At 35.1% G+C, this 20,405-nt stretch overlaps 1 protein-coding gene across 1 annotated transcript in view; it reads left to right on the top strand.

Moving 5' to 3' along the window:
* Positions 1–20,115, top strand: part of IMMP2L (inner mitochondrial membrane peptidase subunit 2) — a 476,967-nt gene extending 456,852 nt beyond the window's left edge. Inside the window, exon 6 of the mRNA XM_074162367.1 lies at positions 19,610–20,115. Coding sequence (XP_074018468.1) covers positions 19,610–19,729 — 120 coding nt within the window. The 3' untranslated portion in view covers positions 19,730–20,115. The remainder of the gene's footprint in view (positions 1–19,609) is intronic.
* Positions 20,116–20,405: the final 290 nt, after the last annotated feature.

The following is a 20,405-nucleotide window of genomic DNA, read 5'->3' as shown; positions in this document are numbered from 1 at the left end:
AAATGATAGAGTGTGCAGTCATGCGATTTGGTAAGCTGAGATTTCTTGAGTCTAGAGAAGGCAGTCATCTTTACTCTAAGAAATTGATCTTTATAAACTCATTATTACAGTGTATTAAAAAGAATCAAAAATAAAGAGAGTCAGGCACAAGAAAGCTGTGGATTGTGTGCCTCTTGCAGCAAAAGTAATGTTAAATAGAAAGAGAAAAAGTTAAGATGACTTCTACTTAGTTCCTGGTATTTGTGAAACAGGAAACACAATTTAATTTGCAGATGGAACAGCATTTCCAAATTATCCTAAAATTAGCACCTCCTTGAAGAGATGAGTAGCACTGTTAAACAGAACTCCCTGGTGCATGGGACGTGATAACTGCTTTGCTGTGCACTACTCTTTGCAGAAAGTTGAGGCTTCCCCAGCTGAGGAACTCTGAGGATCTGCACTGGATCTTCTGGACTATGCCAGTCTTAGCTCTTGATACTCTTTTAAATGTTACTACCCTTGTAGATATCAAAGTTAGTGACCTACTAGATGGATATTTTTTTTTTTTTTTTTTTGGGGGGGGTGGGGGGAGGGCAAATTTTAGGGTATGTTGATGACTTCATTAAAAAAATAGTAAATCACCTGAAAATCTGAAGCTACTTTTAGTACATGCTGGTACAAGCCTTTCTTTGATCTTCAGTTAGAAAGGCTACAGTATTCTAGGAACTGCATCTTTGTCATTTGTTCCAATTAACTGTAAAAGTCTCTGTTGTTGGTCTGCTTGATCATTGCTGTTGCTTTCGTAGAAATAGTGTCCTGATCCTTTTTAACCTGGTTTAATATCTTTTTCTGAAGCCTTATGTCTCAAGATAATTTTCAAGTTGAACTTTCATTTTTCCCTTGGGCATGTCTCTGATGGTACCCAGTGACTACTGATTGGATGATTCAGTTTTCAGTTTTCCTCACTTCAGTCTGCTTCTAAGGAGAGTAGTGACTCTTCCAAAATAACATACACAGCCAGCGTGGATTCTTCTATAATCTGTAGAACAGTATAAAGTGCAAGAAGAGTATATCAAGGACACTTCATTTTAGAGAAAATATTCATGCACTACCTGCAGAAACACAGTTCAACATAAATCTTTAAGTATAACACCTTCTTTTTTTCTGTTTTTCTGTTTTTGGTTTTTTTTTTGTGTTTGTTTCAGGCTGAAACTAGAAACCTCTAGTTTACTTAAAATGAACAAATATTATGAAAAATGAAACTTATAGTTCCTATTAGCTTAATATAAACATAAACAACAATTATAACTATTAACTACTACAACATGTTAATTAATCTGGAGTAAAACTAGGCTGCACTGTCAACTAGGAAGTCGACAGTGACTTTGTCATGTATCTAAACATGAAATAAAAATATATCTTTATTAGCCATGCTTTTTCCACATAAAATCAGCCCTTTTTTATATTGTAACAGTTCTTGATTAATTTTGTGTATGGTACTTTTTTACTATCTATGTACCCTGACATACAAAATTAATATGTAGTCTGGACACATGGAATCCTCTAAAAGCAGAAGAAACCCAAACTTTCCCTGGCACACCAGCTTCTGATATTTTCCAGCAATTATTTCTGCATCTCACGATTGCATCTCTGTCAGTGAATCCTCAATATATTTTTATTCTTCACTGGCTGCAGATTGCTTGGGCTTCACACAAAAGATCCAATCTTAAAGTACTTTTAGATGAAGTTCTTTTGACTGTGAGTAGTCTAGAGTGACTGACTCATTTCAGATGTGGTCCCATGGAGAAAAAAACAGCATATCTACTGCACTGGAAGTGGAATCTAAAGAAGAAAACCTGGGAACTGAGGTTAAATTGACAGTTTCTAAAAAGAGAACAATGGGTGATTTAATGTCAGACAAGAAGTCTTTGTTTTTAGTGTGTTATGTTTTAATTCTGAAATGAATATTTTTAATCTGATTAATTATTGTTTGGGTTTTGGTTTGGTTTTTTTTTTAAGGTTTATACTTTGGTGGCAATATGTTGCTATGGTTAGAACAGAGGCAGAATACAACAATGCCTTTGTGATGGCTGAGATGAGGCGATTTCTTCCACTGAGCTTAGCAGGTTCCCGAGCAAAGCATTTTAAAGCAACAAAACTAGATATAACAAATGTGCTATTTAGACAGGTTCAGCTATATTTTATCTGACTACCCCAAGGGACTTTGGCTTTACTATTCTCATATTCCCTCACTCCCAGAGCTGTCACGTAATATAATGGTATTTAACGAATTGCATTTGGAAACTGATTCTACTCAAGGTCACTAAGATTCCAAACCCTGTAACCTTCACTCAGTAATCCACCTGCAGTTATTACTGCTCTCCTTTAGCATTGCAGTATCAAAGGAAGGACTTCTGAGAATTTTGTGAGGGAAAAACCCCACAAATTGTTCACGAAACTGGGAAAAGCAATACCAGTTACTGTATACTGGTCCTAGGACAGTGAAGTCCAAAGGGAACTTTGCCATTGTCCTCTCTAAATTTAGTAACAAGTCATTTAGGAAGCTAATTTAATGTCAGATGATGTCTTGCAGTTATTTTGAGCATATCTTTTAACAGATGGATTTTAATGGAGAACATTACATGATTTTTAAGTCAATATAAAAGCCCAGATTCTTTTAATCTAATTATAAGCCTTGAACAGAGACACCCAATTTAATAGCACAGTTGCCCAGCCTCCTTCTACAGTCAATGGAGAGAAATGAGGAAGACTGCAGGTCTACATCACTATGTCAAGTTCCTCTCTTTGCACTGGTTTTCTACAGAGCTTAGCATGATTTCAGTTTAGGCTATTGAGTTAGGTGGGAGAATCCAAGCTTGCTGAATTTCTCACAGAATTTCAAGAGTATGTTAAGAGAGGGTCTAGTAAACAAACAAGTCAATCAGTCATAATTTAACCTTGGGTCTTATACCTAGATGTTTCCTCAAACTCAATTTTCTAACTTTAATTTCTTAAATTTAATATGTATTTTAAACTTCAAAACTCCAAATAATATTAGTAATTTGGTCAGTGGTCACTGCTCTCTCACATTTGTGTTTTGGACATCAGAGCACTTCAGCACAAAGTATTAATTGCCAAGTTAAATCAGTCTTTTTCTTATGTCTCACTTCAGGACTTGAATTATGTTAATTTGGGGCTATCAAAAACCCTAAGGTATTCGATTTATTATCTCTGCAGCATGCAAGCACCTCTTTTTTTGGGCCAGAGAAATGCTACTGTAGGCAGCCTCTCTAAAGAAGGCAAGATTGCAGCGTGTGTTCCAAATACAGAGAAATTACTTGAAATTTTTCTCTGCTGATTGCCAGGGAACTCTTCCTATGTAAAACCAAATATCCTTGAATTGAGAAAAAATACAACAGCATAAGCCAAGGATAATAGTAATAAAAATCTTTGAATCTCTCTCTTCATTCACCCAAGGAGCTTTGAATAGGGACTGCATATGATTAATTTTGTGGGTATTTTTCCATATGCTTCAGTAGACACTGGATCATACCAATAAGGTTAAATCCAGTGTCCACTGAAACAAATGAAATTATGTCCCTTAAATTCAATAAGCTCTATGTCAGGCTTGTAAATTTTACAGTAGTCTGCACTATATTCTAATAGCTGTCTGAGTCTAATGGCTGTGAGGCAATTGGCTGCTCACTACTCATATCTTGTCTTATATAAATGGACAGGAGATTCAGAAATTTCAGAGGGAACGAATGTTCCTCCTTGTTTGCATAAGGCTCTGTTCTGGTAGATAAACAAGTTCTTTAAAAAAGTCCCTCAGGTCATCAACACTTTTTAATGCTGAAAAGAATTTTTAGTGGCATTAACATTTCTGTAACAGAAATAAAAATATTGGAGGGTTTTTTGTTGTGGTGGTGTTTTTTTTTTTCCTTGGAAAAACTAGAATTCCACTAAATAATTTCCTCCTATTTTTTTTCTATGAATAGGAGTATGTTTACATAGCACTTCAGTAAGTACCATGAAAAACAGTGCCTGTGTACTAGTGACATTCATAAATCTCGTGTATTTGCTGCAAGCTCTCATGTTTCTCAGATAAGTCATGACAAGCTGTGGTATTGTTACATATTATGCCTATTGGAAATAATAGTCCTCATCAAAAGCGAAATGCAGTGCAATACTAGACTGTCATCTACTTATGTCAGAGTAATAATACTATTAAGCCTTGCTGCTCACACTGCTCTATAAATTGATAGTTGAAACCGGTAAGATTCAAGAGGTGAAGTTTGACATATACATATTTTATAATCTTCCATAAATATGTTTTGTTTTTTTAATCTCTCATTTTACAGAGGAAATGAAATGAATCTTAGGGTCAGATTCAGGTGTCCTTATACATGAAGAATAGCACTGGTTTACAGGAACAGTCCTCTCAAATTTACTGCAACTAGCTTCCAGATAAGTTACTAATCAGTTTGAGGAAAGGTTGCAGACTCCAGTCAATGTTAAAATCACATCTAAAACTAAGACATTAAGAAATTTACAGATCAGGGTGGCTTTTTATATGCAACACGTATCATTATTTAAAGAGAACAAAGATTTGTATTATCAGCTCTGGGTAGCTTTGTTTTCTCTAGGAAACACCGATGGCAATAATTAGTCTCTTAAAAAGCCTTAGCACTATAATCATAATCAAGAAATTATGAAAAAATCACCAGGTTTTAATTTTTATTTTCCTATCACTATTTCTGGTTTGTTTTACAAAGATACTTTTATTTTTATTTTAGCATTTCATATTCATTTATTTTATTGTCATCTAATTGACTTTCTGTAGAATAACAAATAAATATTATTAACAAAAATAATTTTGATGTTGTTGTTAGCAAGCACATTTTTAAACACTCCACTCTTCAAGTGGCTTATTTATGAAAAATAAAGGGCACTTCACATTTCTGAATATCTATTTTAAAGACAGTTTTTATACTACTCTTTGAAGGCTGAGGAGTTTTCAGAACCTTTACTGTAATCCTTGCCATACTCTTAAAATAGCAAAGCAAAACAAAAACTAACACCCAAGCTTTCCCTATGGGTGAGATGTCATGAGAAACTTGTTGACTCCTAACTGATACAATGTGACACTGTACAAATCCAAAAAGAATTTTACACAGAAATGCCATAGCTCATCATGTTAGTGTTTCTGTCAAAGACAGTAAAATTAAGGCTTCATGAGCATGTTGGTTACCTTTACTGTTCAATTTATCACTCTCTTACATTGTAACAGCAGCATTTGGTAATGATGAAGTTGGAGGACAAAAACTGAGTAGTTAATGATTTTCTTGTGTTCAGATGGATGATGTCAATGTGTCATGACCTAGGAGAGAAAAGGGAGGGAAAAATAGTTGTGATGGTAGAAATCTTAACTTTCTTTTTTCAAGAGAATAATAAAAATGTCACTATTTAGTGATCAACAGGGCCCATGTATCAAGCATAAAATTGTCTGACAAGCTGTCATCTGAGCACTATTTCTGACATGGCTTTAGGATGCAATCACAACTTATTTATAAGCTATCATTGTTAATTACTTACAAATAGTTCTAATGAGCATGGTTCAGAATTTTGATATTTTACAATGCTTTCAAAAAACCTCATTAAATAGGGAATAATTTTGACATGGTTCTGAGTGAGAAATATCAAATGGTAATCATCAAATAGGCTCAACCTTATTTGTACAACAGCAATACATTTAATTAAAGTAAGATGCACTTTGACAGATATTCTGATATCTCTTTCTTAGTAGCTTCATGTTTACATCACTCAACAAAAGGAACATTTTGTGTGTGTTTTGGACTTCTGTAAATGAATATGTATAATGTACTAAAGAATGGTAAGTGGAGACTGACCTTCTTTTTGATTGTCGTAGCTTTGAGGAGATGTTGACATTTAAAAGAAAGTGTCAATTTCTGTGTATGTATATTTCGATGTACACCCTGTCTAGCATTTTCATCAGCTCAAGGGCTTGGTTTAGCATTTTCAAAAATGAGTATTAGTGATAAAGAAGTAGTGATAGTAATGCCATACATAGTACAGGGTAGTAAAAACTAAATAAACACAGAGTCATAGGGGCAAGGCAAGAGTAAGTTTTACTGAGGAGAAATTGAATATATTACAGCCTCAACATTTGAAAACCAAAGAAGCGTTAAAGCTTCTTTAAGCACTAAAGCTAATAACTGAGGCCAGCTGAAATATTATTCCTGAGAATAAAACACTTTATTGTTTTATGTTTTCTGATATATTGCCTGGATAGTTGCTATAGCATATGCAATATATATGACACAAATTTCATGTTTATTTCATCTCTCTTTTGAGGAGAATCTCATGTTCTCTTTAAAAAGTCTTACTTTTCATGATTGAAAAGATGACCACAGCAGTTTGCTTTCATTGCAATCAGACAGGTGAGATGACTCTCCAGAATCTAGATGATGAAAAAAGTCACAAGGGAGATAGGACATGCCCCATTAATCTCAATCAAGGCCTAATCTAGGGTGGTGTTCTGTGGCCAGAGAATAAAATATTTGTTCAGATGCCACAGAATTTAGCTTTTTTTGTTGAAGAATTCACCTTTTGGGTGAACTTGGAAATTAATCTGTCTTGGAAATTGTTTCTGTATCCTTTGTCATCCAGCCCTCCAGTCTTCCTCATAAAACAGTGTTTGGGGATTTATAGTGGATCCCCCTCCCACTGTATAATGGAGCTAGGCAGCAGAGACTCTGGGAACCAGAGCTGCATGCTGCTCTGCCCAGCAGTGGAGGAAGGTTGGTGGCATTTTCTTGCCTGGGGAATGCTATCAGCCAGCATCTAGGAAGCCTTGAAGATGAATAATTAAAGCCAATTTCTCCCATTTCTTGGCACACACATGGGGAGGGTAACAGGACTGCCAGAATAGCATAAAAGGAGAAGTAATTCAGGAGTTGTAGCCAAACTTATCAGGGAGAAGGCATTAGAATCCTATCCAGATATAATCTGTATATAAAAAATTCCTTACACAAATGTGTACTAGAGATATATGCATTAGATGTTAATTTCTGCAGAGATCTGGCAAAGACTATGAAGAAAGGTGATGTAAAAGAATTCTGAGATTGCAGAAAGTGCTACCTTGCTGTAGAACATAGAAGGGTGCTGCACTGGACTCTCCTGTTGCAATGAAAGCTAAAGGTTATTCTTTCTCAGTAGAAGTTTGAAGGTCTTGCCCTCTTACTTAATGTATTAGTACTAATTAGGAATGTTTTCCGGTTGCAGCTAACGCTCACTGGATTTATATCATTACTGAAGTTTAAGGATGAAGTCTTTCTTCTAATTTCAGGATGCAGGTTGTTCAAGCAACACAGAACTTCCATTGAAAGTTTTAGTGCTATCTACATCTTCCTTTTTCCCCCCCGCAATTCTCTTGAGAACCTGGCCCTGCATTTGTTCACTTTTAATAAGAACCACACTTTCGCTTATCATTAGTTACTAACTTCCATCTTCATACTTCCTGCATTTAGAGTATCATGATTTTGACTCATGATATGTATTTGACTCATGGTTAATATTCACATCCTCACATCCTCATGCCTACAAACATGCAGTGAGGTAACTTCCAGTCTGAGATTGATTCACTTGTCAAATGGGTAAATGGTGCATACCACCAGATGGTGAGAATTCTGAGGACAAGGCAGCTTCAGATTTGCCTCTGGCTCTATGTGACTCCAGACAGCATGGGGACTTACGTTACTGTGGGAAATTTGGAACAAAGCATGGAAGCCTTTCTTTGCAGGTTTGGGGGTGGCTTTTGTCTATCCAACAACAATTAGCATTAGACTCACTGAACAAGAAAGTATGCAAAATATCATTTCGGAAACAAGTCTATACCAAGCTCAGACTGGGTTGCTGAAGCTGTACAGTAGTGGGAGAACAAAGATTCTACAGGGAGATTGCCAGACCTCTATTGCAAAGCAATTGCAATAGCCATCTTTCCATAGCCTTTACCTGTAGCTGACAGAAATTTAGTACTCTCAAGCAAGCTAGAAGATGAAATTTTCATAATGGTCTCATTAAAATATGGACCGCTTTTTTATCTGCTTTGAGCGCTAAGATCCTGAAGCAGAAAAACAACTCAGTAAACATACAGAAATATATTTTCTTCAGAGCAGACTGATGAAAATGTATCAGATTGTGCTGTCTGCACATGTCATTGCTGCTGTCTCCTCAGCTAATTTCAGAGATGGTACTTGGATCTCCAGGCATTGTAGCAACGGTAGTCTGCTGCTGACCAAAAATGTGATTTCTGTCCACCAAAATAGAGAGGTAAAAGCTAAATGTTGGATTCGTAGCATATTTTGAATGAGATTGTGTTATAAAGGTAAGCACTTACAGGAATTTACTTTCGTTGATTTTCTTACTGAAAATGAAAAAGCTCCATGTAATGAATTAGTTTTAATGGTGTTAAGTTTTAACAGTTAGATCTTTCAAATCCTAAATGTACTAGTCCTTTTCCTGTACTGATGACCTGTCAGTCCTGTGTGGTTATATCTTGCTAAAATAGCCCAATAGCTACGTATAATTTAAAAAATCGAGTAATTTAAAGAGTTAATAAATCCAGATCATCAGCTCACTGGAAACCGTATTCATTTTATTTTATTTTACTTAATTTTAATGATGTGCTCAAGTGTTTTACTTGAATATTTAAAGTTCAGCATATGCTTTGCTGAACTATGGCTTGATTACGACTATGAGAGAATATTTTATTAAATATGCAGGCAACTGAATTCATTAGTCTTCCACTACTTTCTTGCTCGTGCTGTATAGCTTAAGAGCAAGTCTTAATATTTCCTTGAGATAAATATAGCTCTTGATGGTAAAGTAGTGGATTAAATCCTGTTACTGTATTTGGCTAATGAGGAAGGTAACTTTTCATTTTGAAAGTATGCAGTCTGTGACTCAGTTATTTGTTTTATAGTATCCTGTCTTGTTATGTAAGGATAAAGAAGGCTAGAGAGCAAGGGGAAAACAGAAAAAAAATGGTGAGTATATGCCAAGAAGAATAACAAAGGTCTTGGAGAAAGTAATGGAAGAACTGGCTATCTACAAACTGGTTTTGCTGTGTCCTAGTGAATCTGAAACATTTATGTGCTCTTGGAAGATATAGCACAGGACTTTGAAGAAGCCTGTGCCCTTCTGAATGAGGAAGCACAGTGGCTAGTAGAGGTTTCCCGGGATATCTCAAATAGCAGAAGGTACCTCTGTTTAAGCCAATTAACTGGACCTCTAATGGAATGGTCAGGAAGCTCATATGTGGGCTTCTCCTGTACTTCCCAATTTTTCTGGTGTCCCCATAAAGATGGGGAGCTGCATCACCCTGACTTGTCCCCTGCCTGCACCTCTGGATCAGTCAGCTCTACCTGGGCTGCCAGGGACATGGGCCAGGCCTGGACACTTAATCCATCAGGTCACTTCTCTACAAACACGCTCCATAAACACTCATGCTTCCTCACTGAGGGATTTTTCTGTGGAGAATTAAACAGTCATCTCACATGTGAGATCCACCATTGTAGACTCAGGATTGCATAGAAGAACTGCAACAGTACTTGATTAAAGATCTTATTATACTTCTGATTTTTTTTTTTTTTAAGCTTTTTTCCTCAGCAAAACCTGTTATGCCATTATCTTACGCTGATCAGGAGTGAACTAAAGAAAAAAAAATGAATATGAGGGGAATGAGTTATGTAGGATGTCGAAATTATATTCGTAAATATAGAGTGACAATTATTTAGTCATAATTTCTGTTACAAAGTGAAAGGATAGCTATATGATTTGAATTATATCAAGAAGCCTTGTATTTTGACAAATGTCACAGTATCATAAAAACACAATGCTAAATAACAGTAAGATTGACTAGGGAAAAAAATAATGGTTTGGAAATAGTTTTTTCCAAGTAAAGTAGAAGCTGAGTTTAGCACATTCTAACCTCTTGTCCATAGTTTTAACAAAAACACAGAATAAATCAGATAAAGACAAGAAAGGAAGTATTTAAGCATTCTTAAATTCATAGCTATTATTATAGCTATTATAGCTATATTCATAGCTATTATACAGGAGAGAAAAATCTTTGTATATATTTAAAGTATTTATGTGTTTTGTTGCTTTTCTTTTCTCGTAAATCAGCTTGGGGAGATTACGTATACGTAATTATCTTGACGAAATTTACCATTTTAAATGAGCTCTAGCCATCCTCACACAAAGACCTCTATTAAAAAGTCTTTTATAATTTTAATAACATATCATGCAGCTATTTAATGACATTTTGATATCCTAGCTGCTCATTGAATATTTACTCCCCATTGCTTTTCATAGCTCATATTGCCAACAGCATGTTTTCTGTAAGTCAAACTGTTTCTGTATGCCATTTTAGGAGAAAATATAAGCAAGCCTCACAGTAGGATTTTTTGAAATATTTAGTTAAGTGGAATAGTCTATTGAACAATTGTCTTTTCAAGGTAAGAGAAAAATAAAATTATTTTATTAACAGTATTGCAACAACCACATTTGTATCAGACTAAACTGTTGAAATGTGTGATAAAAACTCAGAGAAGCTGTGAGTAGGTTGACAGATCTATTTGCTGAACGTACAAGCTATTATCACTGAAAATTTCTGAACAGTTCTCCTAGCTTTAGAAAAAGCTTGCTTTGCCCAATAACAGTTGTAATATTGTAAGGTGTTGCAACATTTTGTTTTAATTAAGAGGTATTTTATCACCTGTTCCCTTGAATTAACTCTTCTTGCCACTGCTGGCCTTCTTCATTTTGTCTTTTTTTTTATTTACCTCAACATTTAATAATTACTGTAACATGATCTTGCCTGAGTGCCAGGTATCTGCCAAGTAAAATTTAAGTTAATGAACTTTCCCAAACGCCTGGGGTCTGCTACTCCCAATGCTTTCCCATCACAGTGCTCACTGGTGGAGCCCCTCAGGCTGGAGCTGCTCCTAATAGACCAGATGAGGCAGCAGTTGGATGGGATGTTCTCCATGACATCCCTTAGTGTCAGTACTTCTGTAAGTTCATAAATAGCCCTGATTTTTGACCTAAGAGATTGGGTACTTTTCTGAGCTTTTGGAAAGAGTATGAAGAATATAAATTAGATGCAAGAGGTAGTTAGCATGTGGGTTTTTTTCACGTCACTTGTATTGAAGAAGAATTTGAGTGTATCTAGAAATTGAACCCTGCTGTTTCATTCTTGCAGTAGGACTCCTTCCTTTTATTTATCTTGAATGAGTATGAAATATCATCTCTCCTAGCTTGCGTGCATGTCATCCCCGGCACAGTCATAGTTCCAGAAATGTGGTGAAATTTGACTTATCCTGGCTTGTTTGCTCAGCTTTGCAATACTAGCCACTCATCATTAGGGCCTGGAGGCAGAGCAGGATTACACCAGGGCTCTTCCCTGTATTGCTCAGTGTCACAGTAAATGTCCATGGCCAGCACCATGCCGGGATGCCTCTGTCCAGCTCTCCTGGAAGCACAGAGCACGGCAGAGAAGGGGTGATGGGGCAGAGGACATGGTTCCGTCTCCTCCAGCACCAGCCTGTGTGGATGAACGGGGTCTGTGGAGGAGCGGTGAGAGGACAAGTGCAATCCCTGGGCAGTGTGTGAGCTCTCGGAGCTGCTCTGTGACTCCTTCCCTTGTACCCACTGCACTGCGTTTGCCAAAGCTTTAGAACGAAACTCCAAATTAATGATATGCAACGAAACTGAAATGGAAATCAACTTAATTTTTAACATACAGCATTTCTGCATAGTGTCCCAAGTCAAGAAAGACAATGCACATAATAAAAATCAGTGTAGTAAGCTGAAAAATGTCACTAAAGTTGACATTCTTTTGACTCTGTTGGCACTAACACAATAAGTTGCTGAACAGGATTTCACACTGAAGGCATTTCGCTATTCATGAATAATTAATATGCATGGATTTGGGATACTATCTAGGTGAAGATAATGAATGTGTTTTAATAATTGTTCCCTGACACTTGATTTAACAATTCTTAAAATACTGAATTGCAAATATATTACTGCTTTTTAATGTAGGGCTTTTTCATGAAAGCTATTAGTACATTTTGTTATTCTGTTGAGTTACATGATGTAGTGACAATCCTATTTAGTCTAGGAATTTGTGCATCACCCAGTGAAATATTAAAAAGCTTTTAACTATTAAATGATATTTATGTATATGCAGCATGCAAAGCACATCATACTGTGCACTAAGCAAATTCTTTCACTATTTTTATTACTAGGAATCTAAAATAAATAATAGATTGGCTTGTAAATCTTTTTGTAGACATATTTAGTATAATGGTTCTGTTAATCATAAGCAACAGAGAATAATTTTTAAGAATGCCATGCTTACTGAAGATAAAAGAGTAGTAGTGCTGTGTTATATGCCAACCTCTATTTTAAAAAGGTGTCTTTAGAAAACACAAAAGAAACTGAGGAGTGAAATTAATTAGCTATAGTTAATTAGCTATAATATAACCTTGACAGTTCCAAGAAAATGTATTGAGATAGAATTCAGCTCATAGAATACTTGTATCAAGCTTGTTACAGTGTTTAATTTAGTCAATGGCATTGACAGCTGATTTCTTCATGAATTGAATAAAGAATACACTACTTTATAGTGAATTGCTTTAAATCTGCACTACTTTTATGAATGTAAATTATGGTTCAATGTTAACTAGTCTCTGTCTGCACATCCAACTGCAGAAAAATCTCATATGTGAAATATATTCTGTTTTCAGTGACCATTTCCTTCCTTAACTTCTTTTGTAACTTTAACATAGGCATGTAGACATGATAGAACAAACGAGAATGCAGCCCAGTTATTTTGATATTTAGTACACTGCATTTTTTCAACTCAATCAATAATGTAATTTTTTATTACAATGCAGTGACTATGCTTAACTCTCCTGATATGAGTAGTTTAAGTTGCAAAACCATGTTGGATTCAAGCAGTCCCAATTGTTATACTAATATCAGACAGCTACTCTGTGCTAGCATGCAAATTTTATTCATTCTGGGAATTACCAATTGCATTTGAAATATATTTCTCTCTTTTACATCTTATTTTGTGATTATGTCTGTGCATGTGTAATATATGTGTATCCCTCTTGAGTGTCTATTTTCACTGTTTAAAGCTTTCTTAAAATAAAATAATTGTCATTTTTATATTTCAAATTTTTAATAATATATTTTATATCTAAAAGAACACTTCTGAATTTGATAACTTTAATAAGGACCTTTATTGATTATATAATAGCTCTGTGAAAGAAAACACATATGGGATGTTTTATCTGGAACTGGAGCTGCTGCTTCAGCTATCAAACTAATGGAACTGTAATGGAACACTTACTAACAAACTTAATGGGCTGCATTCTTTTCTTTGTCACTAGATCTGTATGGCTCCATTAGGTCTGATTTGTTCAGGGACAAGAGGAAGGAATGATGAAGACACTAGTATTTGGCTATGCAGCTGAAAAGAAACTTTTTTTTGTATTCATGAGCTAGTTAGCATCCTGTTATGCCAGCCTTCAGTGAGTCTAAGTAAAAGAACATCTGGTGTGGTGTGGTTTTATTTACAAAATAATTTATTGATTCTAATCTTTGTGTTATTCTTACATTCATAAAAGAAGGAGGTCAAGGATATTTGTTTCTTCTGCCATTGTTCTTTATCCCAGATACTTCTAACAAAGGAAGTGGTTTCTCTGGGTTTTTACTGTAATCCACAGGATTTTATTTTTATTGAGCCTTTTTCCTGCAACTGCACTTGATAGCAGTTGTTTCAAAGTTCAACCATGTACAGAAAATGAAATGTAATAGCAATCATGTTTACTTTCTATTAAAGTATGGATTTTTTGAAGAGACTAATTTACTGGGAGAATCCTCTGAGAGACCATTTTACACCTACAATCTAATATCAAAACCCAGTGCAACAACCTTTTTCAAAGACAAGCAATCTAATTTGACACAGATAGCTATCCCACACTATATATTTTTGTTAGTATTATAGCTAAACACTACATAGTTACCTAAGTGTTTTTATCCTGAGGTTTTCTTTGAGATTTTGGCGGCTGAAATGTTCTAGAAGTTTTTTCTCTCCTTTCTCATTAGCCTGGTCCCTTTACACACAGTTTTCAACCTCCACACAAATTTGGCATTCCCAATCTTCCAGAATTTCAGTATAGTCAAGTTACAGCTAGGATATAGGGCTATGAACCACTAGATCTGGAAACATTCAGTGAAGGCAAATGTCTGCTCAAATGGCGCCATTGATAAATTACCCAGGATTTCTCCATATTGGAGGATTTTTCACGTAATGTATTGGCACCTTTCAGAAACTCTGAGGGGAGTAGCAAGTACCCAGCCAGCAAAATATAGTCTGAATAGACCTCTACTGCTACAGAATTACTCTCCATCATCCTCAGTGACTTTGTGTTATGAAAAAGAAAATTTGAGAAGAAAATTTAGAATACAGCTGCTATTCTATAGTGCTGAGCATGTGGAAGGCTGTATATAAAGCTTCTTTACTAAACTGCATATGAACAAAAGAAATATAATAACAATATATTACAGCAAGGAATAGAAAGCATAATTTGAAACACTGTGATTGTTCGTATTGTTTTATCTCTTTTTGGTTTGAAAGAATTTTAATCTTTTGTGTTTGCATGGTTTTTATTGGCCATGGCATTTGGAAGGCCTGTGCTAATAATGAAAAAGTGACTCTTCAGAACCAGAGGGAAAGGTTCAAATAGATGGGAAAAAGGTGGTTTAGTGAGTTATTTGGATCCTGAATTTGTCACAAGGAGGACTGTGATGCTGATGATTTCTTCTTCCTTACTCTTACTTCTCTTGAAGTTAATTTAGTACATATTCTAATATGTTTTTTACTTTGTTCTTTGTCCATTGATTGACAACATCACTTTTCATCTGTATTTATTACATATTTTGTTTTGCATATGTTAGTACATTCCTTGTTCTTCCGAATATTTTTCTCTTTGTTAGCCTTAAAATCTTTTTGTCCAACTCCCCAGTCAGTCTCGGGTTTTTTTTAGTGACCGTTGCTAAATTGCTTATAGGCCTGCTGTCTTTATTATCCCATTTCTATAGCCTTGTAAACCACATTGTTATGTTAAAGTCATAAATATTTCATTCTACAAAGAATAATTACTTATTTACTGCACATGTAAGAACTTTGATTATACCACAAGATTATGCAGGTATAAAAAAATATAAGGGATATAAGGAAACTCTAACAAATTAGGCAATAGTCATCTGATCATTAGAAAAATTGTTGCAGCTAAAGAAGCTAAATCAAAACTCCAGGCAGGCAAGGAAAGTTAAGATGAAGCCTGAGAAATTAATCTTGAGGCCTTGCAGAGATGATAGAAGATCTACAGCCTGTTACCAGCAATGGCAATATTGGCTTACAGGGCTACAATAACAGCTGAATGAACATTCTTGCATTGTTTTTTGTCTCTTTGTCTTATTATTACTTCTAATTAGCAAATTGACTAGTTAGGAAGTCTATCTTTAGAAAAGGTAGTAAAGGCCTGGGTTTTTCATTCTTCATTGCTGTTTTTGAGGTTATATTCAGTGTTGCTGTACTGTCTTGTTTTAATGTTGTTACAGAATTTGAATTCTTGGCCATTTAAGATGTATAAAAATCACCGAAGTTTCAAGGAGAAAAGATGCAAAGAGAAATATGTGGGGAATGCACCTAACGTAAAGTGAACTCACAGCTACTGAATTTAGCAGGTTGGGTAGACTTTACGTGCCCTGAGAAAGTTGAGAATAGCCTTGTTAGGGTCATATGGACTTTTCTTTTTCTTGAAATCCAAACTAAAGACCTAGATTTCCATACAAATTTTGGTGTGTGCCGCTGCATGCTACATCTGTACAGGATTCTTGCACAGTCTGAATGCTGCTTTCACCACTGTGGTTTGGGATTAGAAAAGGCACCATCGTAAGAGATAGTGAAGGTGTGAAATGGGAAACAGACAAGAAGAGGTGGAGAGTACAGTCTGTAAATCAATGAGTATTTTAAAATTACTTGTTTTGGAACTGGGAGAAGTCATAGTAATATAAGTCTATATTAATAAAGGTGCATTTATCCCAACTTGTTAGGACAGAATGAGCAAGATAGGCAGTATCTCTTGATACTGCAGATAGCACTATCAAGTTTAGGCTTATCTTTCCTTAATGCAGTGCCAAAACTAATCAGTATCCATGGAAGTAACATACTAACAATGAGCAGACTCTGAGTAAATATGCTTTTATCACAGTAACAGTGTCAAAACAGTATTATTCATTCAAAACTTATTTTGCAGATAAAATTGCTATGTTACCAGAATGACTTTCTCGGTTGTTCAATTAAATATTCAAAGATTTAAAAAAAAAATAGAATTAATGCCTAAAGAGCTCAGGTTAGGGAGAATAATGTGGGTTCAATTCAACATAGCATCTGTTGTTGCCAAAGCAAGAATAATAAATTGATCATTATGTAGAAATAAATATCAACTATTTAGATTTCTGGTATCTCTTACTCACATCTGTAAATTAAGCATGTTCCTCAAATAATTTGTTCCTGTAAAGTACTCATTTTTCTAATAGTTAAGACAGTGTTTCAAGGGGGTAAACTTATTTTCTTAAGTAAAGAGAATAAATAATGTCTGTAATAGAATTGAGTAATCTATTTTTTAAGAGATTATTTCAGCATTTCACTGTTGCAACAGAAAGTGTAGCCTCTCAGTTCACCCTTTGTCCCTATCTAACCCTGATGAGAGTAAACCCATTAACAATGGCAGGTTATTCTCTGCAAACAATACTGTTCTTCCTCAGTGAAATTCATGGCTGCTGTGGTAACTACAGCATAATAATAGGCAGTGGACAAAGTTATTAAGGTTGTTTGCAGAAGTCAAACATCAAGGTGCTTTTAAAGTGAGCCTTTAAGTTATTATAAAAGAAGCCCTATAGCATCAGTGTCATTTGTTATTTAGCAAAGACGTCCATCACCTAACAATACCCGTTTTTGCTTTTTAACACTAGTCATGCTGTCCTGTAAATCAGGTTTATAGGAAGGAATATTTCTTTATTAGTTTCAAGCCAGATGATGGTCAGTAGAAGTAATCCTCTGGGCAAAATTATTCCCAGCCTCACCTTCAAACAAGTTTTGATTCATTTATTATATTCTCAGTCTGCGTGCAGACCTCCTACTGACATCAGTAACAAGCCGTGCACTGAGAAAGAGCTTTGAAAATGGGATGTTATTTGTGTTTGCAAAGAGTATTTTAACATTTTTCTTTATACTAATGCTGTCACATTTTATATGCAGTGGTGGGGTTTGCTGTGGTTTTATGTTTTGACACCAGCCTGTAATGTGTGTGCCATCATGCTGTATACTCAGGGAACAAATCCCTGTGGCAATACTACATTTCCAGACCCCTTTATGGGATAATGAAGATAAAGGATATTGTGAATTCCATAAATATCCAACAAATTACACAGAAGTATGTCAAGGCAAAAAAATGTAGCTAAATCCTATCAAAATGGAGTTGTCACAGCCTCCTGTCCTTTGCTTGAAAGTAGGAAAAAAGCTGCAGTGGATCTGGGAAACAAGTGATCCCTGCAAGGGATCAAGCAAGCGACATATGATGCTAGACTGCAATTTCAGTGATCCACTTCAGATTCTTTTAGATATTGTGGGTTATTAAGTAACCAAATTACATTCAAGTAATTCAGCACCTGCTTCATCAAGCTACAGAATATGGAATTAGATATAGACCACTTCAGCTTCACTGATTTGATTATGTAGTAGAGAAAGGCTAGTGAATATACATTAATCCTATGAAATTAAATCAAGAAAATTAGCTGAAGATATTCCTAGGGGCCTATTTGGTGTCTATTTGCATAAAATGCTGAATTACCTGCTTACTGAAATCACTTTTTTTGTAATGAGTAATGGAATGGAACAGAAGAACTGAGTTTACATAAAAATTTAAGCAGGAATGTACGGGTTCAAACCAGAAATCCATTTAACTCCTGGCTCTGACAACAGCCAATACCAGATCATTAGAGCATAAGAACAAAACAAGTATATAATTTTTCTCCCAGTGTTTCCTAGTGTGGAGTATAGAGCCTGCATTATTACTTTGTTCATGTTCAATTATGTGTGATGGACTTTGCTTCTATTACTATTTTCTGAACCAGTTCGTTATTCTTTTCTGGTGTCTTCAGTATCCTGTATAACGTGTGCAAGTATGATGTAATCGTGCACATTCTGAAGAAGCATTTCCTTTTTTGTGGCTTTAAAAATTCTTTAAGATAATGTAGTCTGATGTTTTCTCATTGTTATGAGAAATGATGACATAACAGGCAAATAAAGCCTATGCACTCTTTATCCATGCCATTCGTAATTGTATAGACTTCTAACCCTGATGTCTCTTTAGGAGACATTCCAGTATTTCTAACCCTGTTTTTGTCCTGTTTGCAACTTTTCTATTGGCACTGGATAGTTTATAATTGGTGGGAAGCTTATTATGTGCTATTGTCTCCAGAAGAAGTCTAAACAAATCATTTAAGATGCAGAAGACTATCCTGCAGGCTTTTCAAATTAAGTGAGATTAACTCTATACCAAATTACTTAATGGCAATGTTAAGTACGAACATTGAAGGCTTGTCTTATTTCAATCTGAAAATGTGACTGTTCTATTCTCAGTTGTTCTTAGTCTAGCCATTTCATACCATATTTGAAAAAAAGCCTTGTTTGTAATTTTCTTAAGGTTTTGTAAGCAATACAGTTTTCTAAACTATATCACCAATAAACAATTAATTTATAAGCAATATCAGTATTGGCTTTTATTTTGATTTATTGAAGTAGAACATTAGTGAAGTAAAATTGTTGAAGTAAAATAATAACAAGTAATAAGATGTTAAAACATGTTTACAAAACCTATGAATGAAGTGTAAGTACTCCTAGAACAAAAAATATTTGTTCTGTGGATGTGTTTCAATTAATTCTGTCGGAAATACATTTTCATCCTCAAGGAAGCATTTGCAATTCACAGTAATTTCCATTTTTGGTTGGACACAAAATGGAATTTTGAAAGGGAATGACAAATAGAAAGCACAGCATGTTTAGAAAAGCCATTATCCTGCTGTGGTTAGTGTACATAGCTCAAATCCAAGATACAGGTTCTGTTTAACTTAGAATGGATACTTGAACCTTGTTCTGCCATATCCAGAATAACTAGTAACCAAAGGCTTTTGCTGGATTATAGGATGCTTCACCTGTTTTGACCAACTGTTTTTCTCGAACCTGAAAAAACATTCCTAGTTCATGTTTGTTACAGCCAGTGCATTTCAGCAGGCTATTTTGAATTCCACTAAATGTTTTATCAAAAAAAACCCTCGTCGTGCGCAAAGTTGTCTGCTTTGTATCCTCTCATTGCTCTAACAAATCATCATGTGCTTTGTGTTTTCCACATTTTATTTTATTGGCAGTATTTAATAATCTCTCTGGTTTATATGTTGGTTACAGGTTTCTCTTGGACTTTTACATGCTCGAGCTACTCATATCCTCTGGCCTCCACAACGCTGGCAGAAATTACAGCCAATGCTACCTCCAGAGCGCAAACCTCTTCAGAGAGAGCAAGAGTGATCTAAATGTTCAGATGGGAAAACACTGAAGAGAAGTTTAACCAGGAAGAGTTGTAGTGGTTATACCATCGCCTGTAAGGGCTTTGCCAAGTGTGCTTTAACATCAGGTACCATATCAGCAAATATATGCGACCTCTTCATGTTAAAATGTCATCTTATATGTAAAGGGGTTTTGGCTTTTTATTTGTTTTCTTGTTTGGTGTTTTTAAAAAAAATCTCAAACAGTAGTGCATTGTGCATTATTTTGATTTGAAATAATTGGTTGTAGAAGGTTTGAAAGTTCAGTTTTTCTGGGAGCAGTAAAATGCTTCACTTGTTATATCTGTACCTGTGCTTCCCCGGATAAGAAATTACTAAATCCTTCAATAAAATATTTCAATCTTTTACATGCAGCTTGTTTCTTTAGTAACTGAATGGAACCTTTATTATTATCATTGATTGGATGTGAAAAAAAATGCAGAAACACATAATATACTTTGGGCTGTCCCATAATTTCTAATACTGAAGAACTGGTACGTCTGTAGCTGAAAAGTTAATAATGTACGTCACAATTTTTTTTTTTTAAATGCTAATGAGATTTTTTTTTTTCTTTTAATGCAGGTTGTGTGTATTATTAAACTGAGTACATATTACTTATTTTTAATTTCTTCTTCAGGAATGTTTTATATAAACATTTC

This window comes from Numenius arquata, chromosome 2, assembly GCF_964106895.1.
Source record: "Numenius arquata chromosome 2, bNumArq3.hap1.1, whole genome shotgun sequence".
In the NCBI taxonomy this organism is placed as follows: domain Eukaryota; kingdom Metazoa; phylum Chordata; class Aves; order Charadriiformes; family Scolopacidae; genus Numenius; species Numenius arquata.
Note: the sequence above shows the minus strand (reverse complement) of the source record. Positions and strands in the feature narration are given on the sequence as shown.